Genomic DNA, 19,935 nt, shown 5'->3' on the forward strand with positions numbered 1-19,935 from the left:
TTCTTGGAGAATAATAATAATAATAACAATGATGGTATTTATTAAGTGCTTCCTATGTGCTAATTAATTCAATCACATTTATTGAGTGCTTACTATGTGTAGAGTATTGTGCTAAGCACTTGGAAAGTACAAATCGGTAACATATAGAGACGGTCCCTACACAACAATGGGCTCACAGTCTTGTTAAGGGCTAGGTGCCAAGCACTGTTCTAAGCACTGGGGTAGATACAAGGTAGTCAGTTTGTCCCACGTGGGGCTCACAGATTTAAGCCCCATTTTATAGATGAGGGAACTGAGGCACAGAAAAGTGAAGTGACTTGTCCACAGTCACACAGCTGAGAAGTGGTGGAGTCAGAATTGGAACCCACAACCTCTGACTCCCAAGCCCGGGCTCTTTCCACTAAGCATCGATTATCACTTAGTACAGTGCTCTGCACATAGTAAATGCTCAATTAATATCACTGATTGATTTATTTTCTGAAGTTCCTCTCTAAGATCTGTTGGGATTCAACTGTTCCATCGCTGTAGTATTTGTGTGTATTGAAAGAGAGTAAGTAAATGCTGCCCAAGTTTGACTGAAAGAGTTACTACACCTCTCAAAGCCCTTAAACACTGTGAGGAGTAACTTTACTCATTCAGTCCTATTTACTGAGCGCTTACCGTGGGCAGACCACTGTACTAAGCGTTTGGAAAGTAAAATTCAGCAACAAAGAAAAACAATCCCTGCCCACAATGGGCTCACAGTCTATAAGGGGTGGGGGGTGGGGGGATAGACATCAAAACAAGTCAAAGGGCATGAATAGCATCAATATAAATAGAATTAGATCAATTAATCAATCATATTTATTGACTGCTTACTGTGTGCAGAGCACTGTACTAAGCGCTTGGGAAGTACAAGTTGGCAACATATAGAGACAGTCCATACCCAACAGTGGGCTCACAGTCTAAAAGGGGGAGACAGAGAACAAAACCAAACATACTAACAAAATAAAATAAATAGAATAGACATGTACAAGTAAAATAAATAAATAGAGTAATAAATATGTACAAACATATATACATATATACAGGTGCTGTGGGGAAGGGAAGGAGGTAAGATAATAATAATAATAATAATAATGATGGCATTTATTAAGCGCTTACTATGTGCAGAGCACTGTTCTAAGCACTGGGGGGATACAAGGTGATCAAGTTGTCCCACGTGGGGCTCACAGTCTTAATCCCCATTTTACAGATGAGGTAACTGAGGCTCAGAGAAGTTAAGTGACTTGCCCAAGGTCACACAGCAGACATGTGGTGGAGTCGGGATTCGAACCCATGACCTCTGACTCCAAAGCCCGGGCTCTTTTCCACTGAGCCACGGCTGCTTCTCTATGGGGGGATGGAGGGGGACGAGGGGGAGAGGAAGGAAGGGGCTCAGTCTGTATGTATATATGTATATGCATATATGTATATACACCCCTGGCCTGGAGGGGTATATATATACATACATATATATATGTATATGTATATATGTGCGTATATATGTGTGTATATATATACATGCATTATATATGTATGTATACACACACACACACACACACACACACCAGAACATCACATCAAAACTTTAGTTATCAGAACAATCTGGCCCTCTAGTAGTAGAGATACTTGCAAAAGTAGACTTACCTGAGTAAAGTCAACTGCCAGTAAGGGAATTCTGTAACTGCAGTTATGTGACAACATAGTCACTGAATAGCTGTTGGTTAAAAATGATCCATCTGTTTGGGTCTGATTCACCTGAAATTGCTTTAAAAATATTCCTTTATTTGCTAAGACTGGGAGTCTTCTCTTCGGCACTCCTAAATATTAAAATTGATAAACAAAATCAAGCAACAACTACAGAATCTGTTCCTACAAAAATGTTAAAATAACATGTCATATAGCAAAATACTTAAAACACATATTTGAATAATTGATCTAGGGAAGCTCCTTGAGGACAGGAATAGTACCTACTTTCATTCAATCGTATTTATTGAGCACTTACTGTGTGCAGAGCACTGTACTAAGCACTGTACTAACCTACTTGCCCTATGTACTCTCTCAAGTGATTAGTGCAGTGCTCTGCACACAGTAAGCACTCAATAAATACCACTGATTGGTAAAACTCTCAAGTAAATGTGAAAAAAGTGTTCCCCTTTGTCACTAGTTCAGCTCACCCGTAGTCCTAGGTTGCCGTCAGCATGAAGATATTGGGAGCTAGATTCTAGATGCAAACCTCAAGAGCATAAATGAAATCCAAATCTATAAACTTCCAATGCTGCTTTATCAACTGACTAGAAATCAATCAATCATATTTATCCAGTGCTTACTATGTGCAAACCACTATACTAAGAGCTTGGGAGAGAACACTACAACAGAGTTCATAGACATGGTCCCATTATGTTTTAACATAATTCTTTCAAATGCCAACATCATAACAAGGGGCAACCTTTTTGTGAGCCCCGAGTGGCCAGGACTATGGATCCCATTTTGGCCTATTAGCCATATATGCACTCATTGGTGAACTTCACCACCCGGGGTAAGCATTAAGGCAGTCAATCGGCTCTCCCACCCCTACCTTACCTCACAACCTACTTTCCTATTGCAACCCAACCCAAACACTGTAGTCCTGTAACACCAACCTACTCTCTGTGCTGTGATCACATCTAACCTACTGTCATTCATTCAATCGTATTTATTGAGTGCTTACTGTGTGCAGAGCACTGTACTAAGCACTTGGGAAGTACAAGTTGGCAACATATAGAGACGGTCCCTACCCAACAGTGGGCTCACAGTCTAAAAGGGGGAGACAGAGAACAAAACAAAACATATTAACAAAATAAAATAATTAGAATAAACATTTTTGAATAAAATAGAGTAATAAATATGTACAAACATATATACATATATACAGGTGCTGTGGGGAGGGGAAGGAGGTAAGGCGGGGGGGATGGGGAGGGGGAGGAGGGGGAGAAGAAGGAAGGGGCTCAGTCTGGGAAGGCCTCCTGGAGGAGGTGAGCTCTCAGTAGGGCCTTGAAGGGAGGAAGAGAGCTAGCTTGGCGGATGTGTGGAGGGAGGGCATTACAGGCCCGGGGGGATGACGTGGGCCGGGGGTCGACGGCAGGACAGGTGAGAACGAGGCACGGTGAGGAGATTAGCAGCAGAGGAGCAGAGCGTGCGCGCTGGGCTGTAGAAAGAGAGAAGGGAGGTGAGGTAGGAGGGGGCGAGGTGATGGACAGCCTTGAAGCCCAGGGTGAGGAGTTTTTGCCTGATGCATAGGTTGATTGGTAGGGTAGGGACTGTCTCTATATGTTGCCAACTTGTACTTCCCAACCGCTTAGTACAGTGCTCTGCACACAGTAAGCGCTCAATAAATACGATTGATTGATTGATTGGTAGCCACTGGAGACTCTTCTCCCTCATTCTTGTCTGGCCTGAAACTCTCTCCATCTTCATATCTGACAGAGCACCAGTCTCCCCATCTCCAAAGTCTTCCTAAAATCACACTTCCTCTCAGACGCCAAATACGCCCTCATTTCCCCTATTCACTCTTCCTTCTGCATTGCCTATTAACTTGGCTCTAAACTCTATCAATTTTCACCCCACCACCATCTGCACAGCACTTAGGGTATCCTTATATCTTGCCATTTCCTCTATCTGTATTTATTTTAATGTCTCTCTCCCCCTCAATACTATAAGCTCCTTCTGGGCATGGATTGTGTCTACCGACTCCATTGTATTCTACTTTCCCAAACACTTGGCACAGTGATCCGCACAAACTAAGCACTCAGTGAATATCAGTGATTGATTTATAGATAAGGAATATATATATAATAATAATAATAATGATGGCATTTGTTAAGCGCTTACTATGTGCAAAGCACTGTTCTAAGCGCTGGGGGGATACAAGGTGATCAAGTTGTCTCATGTGGGGCTCACAGTCTTAATCCCCATTTTCCAGATGAGGTAACTGAGGCTCAGAGAAATTAAGTGACTTGCCCGTGGTCACACGGCAGACAAGTGGTGGAACTGGGATTCAAACCCCTGACCTCTGACTCCAAAGCCCGTGCTCTTTCCACTGAGCCACACTGGATGCTGTGTGATATACACACACACACACACACACACACACGTATACACTCGCAAACACTGACATAAATTTGTATAGTCTTGCAAAATATTGTACAACTGCTACATCTAGATGATTTGGAATGTAAGGTTCTACTGTACATTTGCTTAAGAAGTTTTTGGTTGAAATTTTAACAATAAATGTATACCATTCACAGTTGAGAATGTAGCTTTTTGTCCTATATATACCACATCCACATAAAAGGACTGAGCCTCAGATGCTTTCTTTAAATTGATCCTTTGAAGTAGAAAATTATTTCCTGGGTGTTTTTCTTGAATGAGGTACAGAAGATCTATACAAGTATATGTCCAGCTGAAATAGATCCATATAAATAAATTAGATCTGATGAACATTTCAGAGAAACAAATATTCCATGATACAAAATATGAAAATATGGAAGAGCAACCAACTCTAAAAGAAGAGTCACCAGCACAGCCCTTTTCAAACATCCACCAGACCTGAGAGTGAGCAGTACTCTTCTAGTTGCCTTAATAACAAGCTAGACATTTGGAAAGAGTGCTGACTCTTTTGGACCTGCTCTGTGTAGCCTCCATGAAGTTGCTTAGATTTCATTCGTATCACTACCATCCCACAAACCTCTAGTGGCTCCCCATTTTTGTCCTGGAAGAACAAAATAATGATGGTGTTTGTTAAGCACTCTCTAAGTTTCAGGTACTGCTCTAAGTGCTGGGGTAGATACAAGCTAAACAGACTGGATACAGTCCCTGTCCCACGTGGGGCTCACAGTCTTAATTCCCATTTTACATAGGAGGGAACTGAGGCACCGAGAAGTAAAGTGACTTACCCGAGGTCACGCAGCAGACAAGTGGCGGAGCCCAGATTAGATCCCAGGCCTTCTGACTCCCAAGCCACTGGATTACGCTACTTCTAACTATGCTGCTTCTATTGAATTTACGGTTCTGCTTCAGCAATTCATTCCTTATTTATCTCCTTTTTCCTCCCGCTAGATTTAGCTCACATTCCTTGCTCTTCCCAAGCTAGCATTCTAACTGGACCACACTTTAATTTACCTGTCACTCATTCTTTAGGTTTTCCCTTTGCTTAGGAACTCCCTCCTTCCTCATATATACCAAACCATACTTACCTTCTGCCCTCAGAGACCTCTTCAAAAGCCTTTCCTTGATTAATTCCTCATAATTCCTTGTTATATCATTTTATGAGTCACCCTTAGCACTCATGCGTCTATTTCTTCATTTTCCTTGTTCTGTTTTTAATTGTCAACTCCATTTCATTCAACTGCGTCTGTGCTCATACCCTCTTACCTATTGAATGTTTGTAATCCATGTCCACTTGTCTTCCTTAATTTATTATACACTCTTACAGAACAAGAGACCCTGCCTTTTACTTCTATTGCTTGGCACACAGTTAAGTGTTGAATAAACACTGCGCCATTTGCCTACATGCTGCAATAAATTAAGCAGTCTCCTAATGGCTTTAGAGAATTCATCCTCCTCTCAAGTGTCAAGCTTCACAGTGAGAGTTGTCTCTTATATTGTGAGTCCAGTTTGGGACAGGGACTGGGCCCAATCTGATTATCTTGTATTTGCTCAAGTGCTGAGGAAGTACCTAGCACATAGTAAGAGCTTAATAAATGCCATCAATGTAATGTTCAGACTAACACCTGTGGCTTAGATGATTTAAAATATCCAGACATTCACACAATTTTGTTATGCTCAGTGTGGACAGTGTGCCCCGTAATGGAAACTTACTTCATGTTCCCTTCAGCAAAGTTAAAAGACAGCCATGTATCATTGCTTCTGGTTGATTTGTTACTTGGTACTGGAATTTTAGACCAATCTCATGAGCCAAGAATCCTTTGTATGCTAAACAAAGCTGTCCAAGAAAGTATAAAACAGGAATGATTAATAACAATTTATAGAAACTTGTTTTCCCTGAGTAATCTAAATCACCTTTTGAAATATCATCTTTGTCACAATCAGCTGGATTGACTTCAAAGTTCATAAAGGTCTTCTGTATAGAGTTATGAAAAATCATCAAGACTTTTCACAGAACCAGACAACAGGTGAATCTAAATCATCACTTTAGGGCCAATATTCTGCAAGACAGATTTCGAATCTGCTCCAATATTTTGAAGAGTTCCACCTAACTGAAATTTCAATTTCAAAAGAAAATATTTGTAGAATGACAAATTTGCATTACAATCCTTATGTCCCAGTGATCTTGTATTCATGCAAGGAACAGACATTTTGGTCCTCCAACTGCCATTTCCTGAGCACATACAATAATAATAATAATGACATTTATTAAGCACTTACTATGTGCAAAGCACCGTTCTAAACACTGGGGAGGATACAAGGTGATCAGGTTGTCCCACATGGGGCTCACAGTCTTAAGCCCCTTTTACAGATGAGGTAACTGAGGCACAGAGAAGTTAAGTGACTTAGCCCAAAGTCACACAGCTAAGTGGAGGAGCAGGGATTTGAACCCATGACCTCTGACTCCAAAGCCTCCAAAGTGACTCTTTCCACTAAGCCATGCTGCTTACAAAAAATAAGCCATGCATATATCACATTACACTGTATTCCCTTTTGGGGGTTTAAGATTTTCTTTAATCCCTATTCTTTGAGGTGCTTTTCTATGAGAGATGAATTAAAGTTGTCATTAAAGAACACATTTTTTCTGAGGAGTTCAGTAATTTTTCCCCCCGTGGTATTTAAGCACTTACTAAGTGCCAGGCACTGTAGTAAATGCTGCAAAAGATACATGATTCTTTCAATCATATTTATTGAATGTTTACTGTGTGCGGAGCACTGTACTAAGCATTTGAGAGAGTACAACAATAAACAGACACATTCCTTGCCCACAACAACCTTACGGTCTAAAGACAGACATTAATATAAATAAATACATTGCAAGTATGTACATAATAAATATGTAATAATATGTGCATACATGATAATCAGGTTAGACACAGTTCATGACCCACACAGGGCTCACAATATTAATAGTCATTTTAAAGATGAGGTAACTGAAGGTAGCAGAGAAGTTAAGTGACTCACCCAAGATCATACAGTAGTCTCATGGCAGATCTGGGATTTGAACCCAGGTTCTTCTGACTCTGAGGCCCACGCTCTATTTACAATGCAATGCTGCTTCTCTAAAGCTCACTTAAAGCTTATTTTGAAGGTGACTGGAAATAGATGTTAGAAAAAAAATCTAACATTTTCACAGCTATGACTGCCCATTGTTGACATAAATGTATAAGGTAGAAGACACTTTTTAACAGTATTAGCAAGATTTCAAGCTCCTGTAAGATTCTCAGTTCACTGTGGGCAGGGAACGTGTCTACTAACCCTGTGTTTCTCTCCCAAGGACCTAGTACAGTGCCCTGCACACAGTAAGCACTCAATAAATACAATCGATTGATTGATTGCTCAGCATACAGTAAGCGCTCAAAAAATTATATTGATTGATTCCAGTAACCGATTTTTTTCAGACTCAATTAACAATATCAAACTTACATAGCGATAAGGAAATAATGGAATAGCTCCATAGGTAAGCTTGCTTGATTTCATATCTGCTGAATCAAAAAGAATAGCTGGATTTTTCAGGGAGTAGCGGCCACAGAAAGCATCCGTTTCAGAGGTTTTCTGTCCTCTTTTATTATCTTCCTAGGAAGAAAACAGAATTCCATTTAAAATGTGGATGTCAGTTGAAAAGGTAATGCCCTGAACCCAAATTTTCAAATACACATTTTGTCTTAAAAAAATCATGGATATCATTAGCCACATTTCATACAATCATTATCATCAAATCAGCCTCCCGACTACCACATGTGTTTACACGGATCTTCTTGTGTTATTCATCAGATGACTCTCCAGCCCTCAAAAGACACCAGTGGCATCAAGCAAAACCTCATTTGAGGTTCTCCACTAGTTTTCTCTATTTAACATATTTTACTGATATTTGTTAAGTGCTTATTATACATCAATCACTGTTCTAAGAACTAGGGTAGATCCAAGCTAATCAGATTGGACACTGTCCCTGTCCCACATGGGGCTCAAAATCTAAGAAGCTTAGTACAGCGCTTAGTAGAGTGTTCGATAAATATGATTGAAGGAATGAATGAATGAATAAGAAGGGTGGAGGTCAGGCATTTACTCTGTCATTGACTCATCACTGGTTACTACTCTACTCACACCCTTTGCTTCTCTCAAATTCACCTTCTAATTATATTTCACCCAACTCTCCTGCCCCTGTCCTGGCTGCTTTCCCAGCTGGGACACCCCACCCTCAAATGTGACAGACCATAGCTACCCCATCTTCAACTCCCTAAAATCTCATCTCTTCTGGGCTACCTTCTCCAGTTACTTCACATCACCCCAGTCACATCTACCCTAGACCACTCATCATTTATATATTTTATTCCTGCCCTTTGCATTCATGAATATATGCATATTTAATTTACTTATTTATATTTATTTGTACCTAAAACTGTTTATGCAGCTATTTCATCCTGCTATATTTGTTCCTTTCTGTATAACTTTTTTTCTATCTCCTGCTTTCATTACTTTTAAATCATATTTGTAGACATTTCCTACTGAATTGCAAGCTCCTTGAGAGCAGGGAGTGCATGGCTGGCTGCCATTATACTGCCCCAAGCATTTAGTCCAGTGTTCAGCATACAGCTGGTGCTCAATAAATGCCACTGATTGGAAAGGCAAGATTTAGGAATATCAGCACACTTCTCCCAGTGTAAGCTGGCCCTGTCTGCCTAAATGGGTGGCAGTCAGCTCAGTTTTGTGGAGAAGGTGGAAGTGAATAGCCCATTGGGAGGGTGACGGAGGTCCTAAAATGAGCAATATGCTCATTTTCTTGCCTAGCCATTTCCCTCTCTTTACCACGATCCTCATTCTTTTGCTCTTGCCCTGTGGCTGTCAAGCTAAGGAGTGGAATCCACCAGGATCATAAAGATTTGGTGCCCAGGGAAGCACCCAACCTACAATCATTCAACTTGGGAAGACCAAGAACAGGACACCACCACCCAATGATTTTTAACAAAAGTTGATCCAGGCACCCAGTACCACTGCTCAAAGAGCCATACTCAGAATGTCAGATGAAAATGTAGATGAAACTAACCAAATCGGCTCATCAGATATTAAGCAACATGGGACGTATTTCAAAATGGTCCTGAAACTTATATCCATTTTAGTGGCAATGCCTGAGTGATTGTACAGAGAGAAAGAAAATAATAATTATGGTATTCTGGTTGATGTGGATGCGGATGGGCAACTGCTGGAAATTCTTGAGGAGTGGGGAAAGATGGACTGAACGTCATTATAGAAAAATGATATGGGCAGCTGAGTGAAGTATGGACTGGAGTGGGGAGAGACAGGAGGCAAAGTGACCAGCAAGGATGCTGATGCAGTAGTCAAGGCAGGATAGGATAGGTCCGTAGTAGCCGTTTGGATGTAGAGGAAAGGATGGGAATTAGAAAAGATGTGAAGGTACAACCAATAGGACTCGGTGAAGGATTGAATATGTGGGTTGAATAAGAGAGATGTGTCAAAGATAGTACCAAGGTTTATGGGCCTGAGAGACAGGAAGGATGGTGGTGATGTCTCCAGTGATGGGAAATTCAGAGCGATGATAAGGCTTGGAGAAGTATGCCAGTGATTCATTTTTCTCAGGGGGAAGATAGGGCTTGGAGAAATATGCCAGTGATTCATTTTTCTCAGGGGGAAGATAGGGCTTGGAGAAATATGCTAGTGATTCATTTTTCTCATCTTCCAGAGCTGCGGAAGTGAAACTGAGTTCCCCGCAGATCGTTTTTCCTAATGAAGTTTCATTCTGATTTGAGCAAAAGTTTACATGATATTTAACAAGATTTTGCTTTTTTAAAGTTTCAGGGTACTTTGAAGTCAGTGTAGCTAGGCAAATGATTTGCATTTCATTGCACAAATGCAGGAAGGTTATGCTCTGCCATTCCCGCTTTCTTACTGTCCAAAACTTTCCTCATGCATTTACAGCCTAATGCACATCAGTTTTTGCTGCAGTTAAAATAGTCTAGTGCAAGTGAACTTGTACCCAGGTTATAACCAATTCCACTCTAAATGTTTTGCAGCAAAGATACAAAAATTAGTTCTGACTTCAAAGCATAAAACAAAATTCCCAATTCAGGTGAATTTCCCAAGTATAAATATTATGGAATTTCTATGTTCCTAGGGACATAGGGACATACCATTCTGAAATCAGTTTCGTAATCTCTGAAGCATTGCACTATAAAGCCTTCTGTAAAATGGGCAATTTTCTTTGGACATTTGGCACTAACCAATTCTTCCAGTGCTGCTTGAACCTAAAATAAAATAAATATTAGGATATTCCATACCAAGAACAATTTATGCTTAAGAACATTTGAAGCTCTTTCACAGATTTGTTAATACGTGGCTGTTAATAGTATGAAAACATTTTTAAAAACAAAAATTGTGATTATAGTTATGAGTAAGCTATTTGTTAAGCAATTACTACATGTGAACCACTGTGTGAAATACTGGAATAAATATGTTAGTTCAGACACAGTTCCATCCCACATAGGACTCACAGTCTAAATACTCTATTTCTTCCTCCTACCTGAAAGGAATTCCAGTTTCACACTAAAGGGATTGAATGATTTTTGCAACCAATGACCTTCCTCAAAGCTGCATCAAGGTGACAAAGTGCGATGGACCCACACCAACCATGAGACTATCATGATAGACTTTCTCAATGCTTCTGGGTATCAATAAATAGATTTTCCATGATTTCTCAGAGCCATAAAGCATAGACCTAATAAGTCAATATCAGTCAATCAATGACATTTATTAAGCACCTGCTGCATTTAGAACACTGAACTAAGTGCTTGGGGGAGTAAAGTCAACAATAATAATAATGATAATGACATTTGTTAAGTGCTTACTATGTGCAAAGCACTGTTCTAAGCACTAGGGAGGTTACAAGGTGATCAGGTTGTCCTACGTGGGGCTCACAGTCTTCATCCCCATTTTCCAGATGAGGGAACTGAGGCCCTGAGAAGTGAAGTGACTTGCCCAAGGTCACACAGCTGACAAGCGGTGGAGCCAAGATTAAAACCCATGACCTCTGAATCCCAAGCCCAGGCTCTTTCCACTGAGCCATGCTGCCTCTCCGAATTTATGTGTCTCCTAATACTATCTTAGTGTTCAGTTGATGAGCAAATCACTAAGCTACTCTTTCCATCTTCAAAGCACTATTAAAATCACATCTCCTCCAAAAAGCCTTCCCTGATTGGTCATGTTTTCTTTTCCCCCATACTATTTGCCTTCCCTTCTTTGTCATCTATGCACTTGAGTCTGTACACCTTAAGCACTTTGATGTTCACCCCAACCCCAGCCAAAGAGCACTTAACTACTTGTTTTCATACATGAGAAGCAGAGTGGCTCAGTGAAAAGAGCACAGGCTTGGGAGTCAGAGATTATTGGTTCTAATCCTCGCTCTGCCGCTTGCCAGCTGTGTGACTTTGGGCAAGTCACTTAGCTTCTCTGTGCCTCAGTTACCTCATCTGTAAAATGGGGATTAAGACTGTGAGCCCCTCGTGGGGCAACCTGATTACCTTGTAACTCCCCTAGCGCTTAGAACAGTGCTTTGCACATAGTAAGCACTTAACAAATGCCATTATTATTATTATTATTTTACACTGCCACTTCGCCTACGTGAATATATTTTAACATCTGTTTCCTTCATTAGATTGTAAGCTCCTTGAATGTAGGGGTCTTACCTACCAACTCTATTGTACTGTACTCTCCCAAGTGCTTAGTACAGTGCTCTGCACACAGTAAACACTCAACAAATACCACTGATTTACTGATTGGTTGAAATTTGGAGCAGTTTGAGAAGTAGAATAACAAGTCAGAACTCTACTGGCAAAGACAGACATAATATGAGGAGACACAATAATAATTGGTATTTCTTAAGTGCTTACTATGTGCCAAGCCTTGTACTAAGCACTGGGGTAGGTACAAGATAGTCAGTCAATCATATTTATTATTCAGTCACATTTATTAAGCACTTACTGTGTTCAGTGTATCAAACAAAACTCACTATTGGTTTTAAAGCTCTTCATCACCTTGCCCACTCCTACCTCACCTCCCTTCTTTCCTTCCACATCTCAGCCTGCACAATCCACTCTTCTGTTGCTAACCTTCTCACTGTGCCTCGATCTCACCTGTCCCACCGCCGACCCCTGGCTCACGTCCTACTTCTGGCCTGGAATGCCCTCCCTCCTCAAATCCACCAGACAATCACTCTTACCCCCCTTCAAAGCCCTACTGAAGGCGCACCTCCTCCAAGAGGCCTTTCCAGACTAAGCCCCACTTTTCCTCAGCTTTCCCTTCCTTCTGCATCCCCACAACTTGTCCCCCTCACCGCCACACAGCATTTATGTATACATGTACATATCTACTAATACTATTTATTTATATTGATGCCTGTTTCCTTGTATTGATGTCTGTCTCCCTATGTCTAGACTGTGAGCCTGTTGTGGGCAGGGATTGTCTCTCTTTATTGCTGTACTATACTTTCCAAGCACTTAGTACAGTGCTCTGCACACAGTCAGCACTCAATAAATATGATTGATTGAACGAATAAATGAATACAGAGCACTGTGCCAAGTGCTTGGGAATATACAACAATAAACAGTGACATTCCCTTCCCAAAAAGAGCTCACAGTCTCCCACAGGAGTTCACAGGCTAAGTAGGAGGGAGAACAGGCATCTCAATGGTGATCTCTCCCTCATGTCCTGCCTCAGGCCTAGAATGCCCTCCCTCCTCATATCCTACAATGATTCCACCCCTCCTTCAAAGTCTAATTTAAGGCACACCTCCTCCAAGAGGCCATCCCTGACTAAGCTCCCTTTTCCTCGTTTCTCACACCCTTCTGCGTCACCCTGACTTGCTCTCTTTATTCATCTTCCCCCATCTCCCCTGGCAGCCCCACTTATGTATATATCTGTAATTTATTCATTTAATGTCTGTCTTCCCCTCTAGACTGTAAGCACATTGTAGGCAATGAATGTGTTAATCAGGTTGGATACAGTCCGTGTCTCACACTGGGCTTACAAAGTGGGAGGGAAAATATCTATTTAACATCCATTTCACAACTAAGAGAATGGAGATATTAGAGGAATTAAGTGACTTGCCCAAAGTCACACAGGAGATAAGTGGCAGAGCTGAGATATGATAACTGTATATGAGAGCAACATTTATTTCAGGGCCATTTATTCTTTCTGCTGACTAGAGAGTATTTTGTGATATGTAGTCATCTTCTGAGGATGTCAAGAGAGAACCAAATCCCCCTTAAAGTGTTATCAATTACCAATTTTTATAGGTTAATAGTTGTAGTAGAGAGTGTAAAGTTGAAAAAAGGAGTAAATTCAGACTATATATTCCAGGAAAATGGCATTACAATTACAAACTTTTCACTGTAGACTGGAGTTCTAGATTTTGAAATGGATTTTGGGAACTTCCTTTTTATTGGGAAGCAGCATGGCTCAGTGGAAAGAGCCCGGGCTTTGGAGTCAGAGGTCATGGGTTCAAATACCGGCTCCACCAATTGTTGGCTGTGTGACTTTGGGCAAGTAACTTTACTTTTCTGTGCCTCAGTTCCCTCATCTGTAAAATGGGGATGAAGACTGTGAGCCACGCTGGGACAACCTGATCACTTTGTAACCTCCCCAGTGCTTAGAACAGTGCTTTGCGCATAGTAAGTGCTTAATAAATGCCATTATTATTATTATTATTGGGAGCTTAAGACAGTTAAATTGTCCCCAAAAATAGAACTGTCCAATTTTTGAATTCCTTTTGAAAAGATTTTGATGTTAAAGGATTATTTTAAATTTTCAATGTTAAAAGTCAAAATGTGGTGCAAATAGCACATCTCTTTTTAATAGACATTGAATGTTTAAACACTTAGGAGCACCCGCTCTGACTCCCAAGGACCATTAGCAGCAAAGGTGAGGAGGAAGGAAACAAGAAATGAAAGAACTACAAAAGCTAAATATGGTGGTGACCAGAGATTTTTTTTTTGTCACCATTTTCTTCAACAAACCTCAGCTCCTGATGCCCAGGGCTTGAGAGGTTTGGAAGAAATTCCATCCCATTTCAGTGTGAAAGTATCCAAACTGGGCTTTCCTTTGGTGAGCTCAATCATGTCTACCGTCACATTATTGCCTTCAGGTACCTCATAACTGAGAAGATTAAAATCACCTGCAAGAAAGCACACTACATCCTGAAGGAAAAAAAGTTATGTACATTTGGGTAGCATAGTCAGGTTGCTGCTAGGTGTATGGTGGGCCTAAACATGATGGCATCTTGTGGTCCTGGCTTGTTTGAAATGGGGGAGGGAAGGGAAATGTGTTTAAGTAGCAGATACTTCACTTGCCACTGAAATGGAAAGTAGCAAGCATGTTAAATTGTCCCCTCCCTGGACCAAGATCAATCATATTTATTGCACATTTACTTTGTGCACAGCTCCATACTAAGCACTTGGGAGGGTTCCATATAACAGAGTTGATAAACACTCTTCCTGACCACAACATTGCAGTCTTGAGATTCTGGCATCCCATACTTCCCCGGGCTTGGCATGGGGAGATGCAATTAATAGACAGAAAGACTGTCATGGCAAAGCAGTTCCCTCTTAGGCCCCCTTACTGAGTCCCTCCCCTGACTGAGCCTGGTGCTGCACAAAGCCGGCTTGTCCAAAACCAACAAAACCAATGGCAGTCCTCCATTTTCAGGAACTCTTTAGCTCTCAGGCAGAAAGATGAGATGAGACTCAAAGAGTGAAGTCTCTTCTAATTGGCAGCCCCAGTAGATGAGCCAGGAGACCATCCCTTAAACTTGCTCTAGTGACACTCTAAATAAGACTTCCTGGATTAGTAAATCTACCAATGTGTTTGCACTGCATTGTATTTGCAGAGGATTGGGCGAGAACAAGAAGGGGCATTACTTGCCCTCAAAGCACTTACATAATCTGATAAGACTGAATGGGTCTACCAGAAGGTAGGCAAGAGTTATAGAAGGAAAAGTTGGAATGGTTGGGAGTGCATCGGTAAACACGGGGTGGCTATCAAAGAGGCCGTTTATAACATGCTATTGCTACAGTCAGGGACAAGTTGCTAAGACAATTGGTCTGACCCAGTAAGGGAATTTGTTATGATTCATTCAATCATATTTACTAAGCACTTACAGTGGATCTTACAATCTTATAATCCCACGTATAGTAGTGCCGCAAAAGTTCTCAAACTTACCTCTGTCTGATATAAACGTTACAGAGTAGACATATCCCTGGTTACCTTCTGTTCTCGTTACTTGTACTGTATCTGGTTTTATAGACCACAGGTCATTTAAAGCAGATTGCAGGGCAGAGCCTGGAGCATCAGCAGGTAGCGAAACTGTGGGATATATAAGAAAAACCTTCATAATGGAAATAGGCATTAAATAAGCTTTGAAATTGATTGTGAGTTTTCATAAGAACTTACAAAAATATCATTTGGCCTGCTATTGCCTCAATAAGCCAATTAAACGGTGAGATGAACAAATAAAAAATGGGTCTAAAATAGTCTCTCTTACTTTGGATGAAGCTCCTTATGGGTAGGGAACTGACTCTGTTATATAGTATCCTCCCAAGTACTTAGTACAGTGCTCTGCACACAGTAAGCACTCAATAAGTGATTGATAACAATTAAACACATGTGATATTCATTTACTTTTAAGCTAACTAGAAGTAGTTCTTACTACATATGAGTTAATATACTACATATTCAAATATTGATCTATTGGTTCTATTTAATGTTTTTATGCAGATATAGTTGAAAAAAGCAAAGTATGACCAGTAATGACCAGAGTTCCTTGAAAAGATTAGACTTTTTGGTTTTTCATGTTATCTGCTGTCTACACTCTGTCCCTTTTTGATTTCTTTAGGATGAGGGGAAACAGCATGGCTTAGTGGATAGAGCACAGGCTTGGGAGTCAGAAAGATCTGGGTTCTAGTCCCGGTTCCAATGCTTGTCTGCTTTGTGACCTTGGGCAAGTCACTTAACTTCTCTGTGCTTCAGTTACCTCATCTAAAATGGAGATTAAGACTGTGAACCCCCATTGGAACAGGGACTGTGCCCTATCTGATTAACATGTATTTACCCCAGCACTTAGAACAGTGCTGCACACATGGTAAGTGCTTAACAAATATCATCATTATATTATCATTAATATCTATTTTACCAGCTAGCTACATGAAAACTTCACTCGGTCACCCCTCAAGAGGCTGATTTCTCCAAACCAAGTTGGTCCATAGGATATTGTCACTTACCAATGTTCTGTGGCTATGCCACACTGAATAACCTGTACTTTATTTAGCATGTCCTTATTTTGTGCCTACCCTGTTTAGTTTGGTCCATATCAGTTTGCCACGCAACACATGTAGGAACCATGTTGAAATTCACCCTCTGTGCCTACCCTGAGCAGCTGCAGTGAAAATTGTTCATTTGCTGGTAACAGCCTGCATGTTTAGGACCTCATTACTGATGATCCTGCCCTGCTAATGAACTCTCAGCTCACTCAGTATTAATGACATATAAACTAATATTCCAACAAGTGAGATGTGATTTCACAATGACATTCTCATTCTTTGGTAGATCATTAGTTTGGTCTATCCACAGATATGATAGTTGTCACTGAATTTGCTGGCCTTTTTGAGACTACTTTATCTCTTATGAATCATTGGACAAACTATAATAATCCACCAGGTTCTCTCAGTGACTAAACTAGCTTAGAGCATTTTTCACCATTCCCACCATAACTAAGGTGAGATTAGCAGTATAATTTACCTGTTTTTTCGTTGTTATAGATTAATCTATACTGGGTATCTGAACACAAATTAGAATCCATACACGGACTGGAAACTAATCGTCTGAACTTCATTATTTGCTTCAGCTGTTGTCCAGTTCAAAGTTATGACCTATTTTTGAATAAATTGATTAAAAAAAAAACCAACATGGAATTTCCCTCCCCCCAAGAATGTTCTTCACTTTCTAATTTGCCAAATTACACCCCTACTGTCCTTCAATAACATACTAAAAATACTTTCCTAATTAATTCCCCTGATAGCGGGGCCACGCCATCCACTCACCATGCATATATGCATCTGTCACCTTATGTATTTTGGGACAGGGACTGTGTCCAATCTGATTATCTTGTCTCTATCGCAGAGCTTGGCACATATTAAATACTTAACAAATACCACAATTATTATTATTATAATTAGTAGTAGTAGAAATTGTTTGAGTCACCTCTCAAAAGGTATGTGTTTTCACTACATGCCTTGGTTAGACGTCTAAGTGTTAAACTGGGGAACATTCTGGTTAGAACATATATCTGTCCTTCATTTTTGAAGAAGACACTACCAACGGTGAATTTCACATATGAGTGGGCGGGGGGGGGCGGGGGGGGGGCGGCTAAAAAGGACAATGCAGGATCCACAAACCTGGTCACAATGGGCTCACAAAAAGGCAATTTCTTGTTTTGTCATTGTACTTAATGTTTGTAGCCCCTGGCACTGTCAATTTGAACATGAAGAATTGGCAAGAGAAACAGTTGTGTCTGTGCATGCAGCATTTACCCAAGGCATGAATTCTACACCACAAGTTTTCGTTTAACATGAGATTCTTCAACAATGAAACAAGTGCATGACTGCAGAAATCTTTGTATTTATGCTCTTGCATTTCGTCTTTAAAAGAGACAGGAACAGAAACCTCCACTATGACAACACAATAGTGTCTGCTGCTGTTGAGGACCGCACCCTTCTCAAAATGTAGGCCACTGGGCATGGCAGTACCATGTGAGAGAGGGTAGACTTTTCAGTGGAAACCATCACCACTACCGCAAAACAACCTAAAGATCCCCATTCCCCTTTCCTTTCCAAACCAAAGCTATTCAAACACCTAGCATATCCTGCTCTTTTTGTTTTATTTTGTTACGGCATTTGTTCAGCTCTAGGTATATGTCAAGCACTGTTCCAATTGCTGGGGTAGATGCAAATTAATCAGGTCAGACAGAGTACCCATACCACATGGAACTCACAGTCTAATTAGGAGGGAGAACAGATATTTAATCCCGATTTTACAGATGAGGCAAGTAAGGCACAAATAAGTGAAGTAACTTGCCAAAAGTCGCACAACGGGCAATTGGTAAGCTGAGATAGAAGCCCAGTCCTCTGACTCCACTAGGCCGTTCTGCTTCTCTACTACTGTGTCAGCCTGTTTGGTGACCTCCCTGCCTCCCATCTCTCCCTTCTTCAATGCCTATTTCATTCTGCAGCTCAGATCATTTTTTGATAAAAATGCTCTCCCCACTCCTCAAAAACCCCCCAATGTTGCCCATCTACTGCCATATCAAACAGAAATTATTTTCCATCAGCTTCAAGGCACTCAACCAGCTCTCTCCCTTCTACCTTAACTTGCTGATCTCCTACTGCAACCCAACCCACACAGTTCACTCTTCTAAAGTCAACCAATTCCCTACCTTGATCTTGTCTATCCTGGCACAGACTCCTTGCCCACATCCTTCCTCTGCCTTGAATTCCCTCCATCTTTGCATGAGAGATCACCACTTTGCCCATCTTCAAAGCCCTTCTAAAATCACATCTTCTCCTAGAAGCCTTCCCTGACTAAGGTCTCATTTCCTCCTATGTTGCCTATGCAATCAGATCTGTAACCATTAAGCTGTATGTATGTATATGTGTGTGTATGTCTGTGTACTTGTGTATGCCTGTGTGTATATATATGTATGTCTGTATGAGTATGTGTATATACATACACATACATGCACACATATGAATATATATAGCCATACACTTTGCCATTTCCCCTTATCTGTAATTGATTTTTATATCTGTCTCCTACAAACGCTCTTCTATTCTAATCTCCCAATTGCTCACTACAGAACTCTGCCCACAGAAAGCGCTCAATAAATACCATTGATTGGTTGATTGATGGATAAAGGGCCTTCTCTTAAATTCATTTTGCACAATCCCTTCAGCACTTAATCAGTCTATTAGATTTTTCACACATAGGTGTTCAAAAATAAAATCAATCAAAACAGCATTTACAGAGCACTTACTCTGTGCAAAGCACTGTACTAAGCATTTGGGAGTTCAATACAGAGTTGATAGATACATTCTCTACCCACAGTGGGTTTACAATCTACAGGATGAGCTTACAGTCTAGAGGATGATGATTACAGTTGATGATGATTGAAATACTAATTCCCAGTAGCTTCATATTTATATCCCATCCTTCAATATAAAAAATAAGGGAACATCAATTCTGAAATATATTTATCCGAAATGTTCCTGCCAAGATACTGACTACTGAATTATAAAATCTTCTATTTGATAATCATATGCTATTGCTTTCCTCTGAAGTACTTATCTAATAAAAATTCCCTTTGGAGAAGTATTTCTACCAGGATAGTTTATAATTATAGCAAACCTGAATTTCCGGCACTATTGCAGATTGGGACTGAATAATTTGTTCCTCATTTACAGCATCCCCCGTTTGTTGTTCACTGTAGGAATTTTTGTAATGGAACATCCCAACATCAACAAAAGCACTGAGCCCATACTCTTGGAATAAGATTTCAATGTAATACCTGAAAAATAGAGTTATTCATGGAGAAGTCATTAGGACTTTCCAAATTTAGAAGTATGTTTATTGTATTTAAATTCAGAAGATGAA

At 40.5% G+C, this 19,935-nt stretch overlaps 1 protein-coding gene across 1 annotated transcript in view; it reads right to left on the reverse strand.

Annotated features, from left to right (window-relative positions):
- Positions 1-19,935, reverse strand: part of PKHD1L1 (PKHD1 like 1) — a 182,939-nt gene that overhangs the window by 127,526 nt on the left and 35,478 nt on the right. Inside the window, 11 exon segments of the mRNA XM_038745633.1 lie at positions 1,669-1,841; positions 4,299-4,462; positions 5,881-5,944; positions 5,947-6,004; positions 7,654-7,803; positions 10,374-10,487; positions 14,253-14,410; positions 15,454-15,597; positions 17,029-17,105; positions 17,107-17,159; positions 19,690-19,849. Of these exon segments, the coding sequence (XP_038601561.1) occupies positions 1,669-1,841; positions 4,299-4,462; positions 5,881-5,944; positions 5,947-6,004; positions 7,654-7,803; positions 10,374-10,487; positions 14,253-14,410; positions 15,454-15,597; positions 17,029-17,105; positions 17,107-17,159; positions 19,690-19,849 (1,315 nt within the window).

This window comes from Tachyglossus aculeatus, chromosome 4 (genome assembly GCF_015852505.1).
Source record: "Tachyglossus aculeatus isolate mTacAcu1 chromosome 4, mTacAcu1.pri, whole genome shotgun sequence".
Taxonomy (NCBI): domain Eukaryota; kingdom Metazoa; phylum Chordata; class Mammalia; order Monotremata; family Tachyglossidae; genus Tachyglossus; species Tachyglossus aculeatus.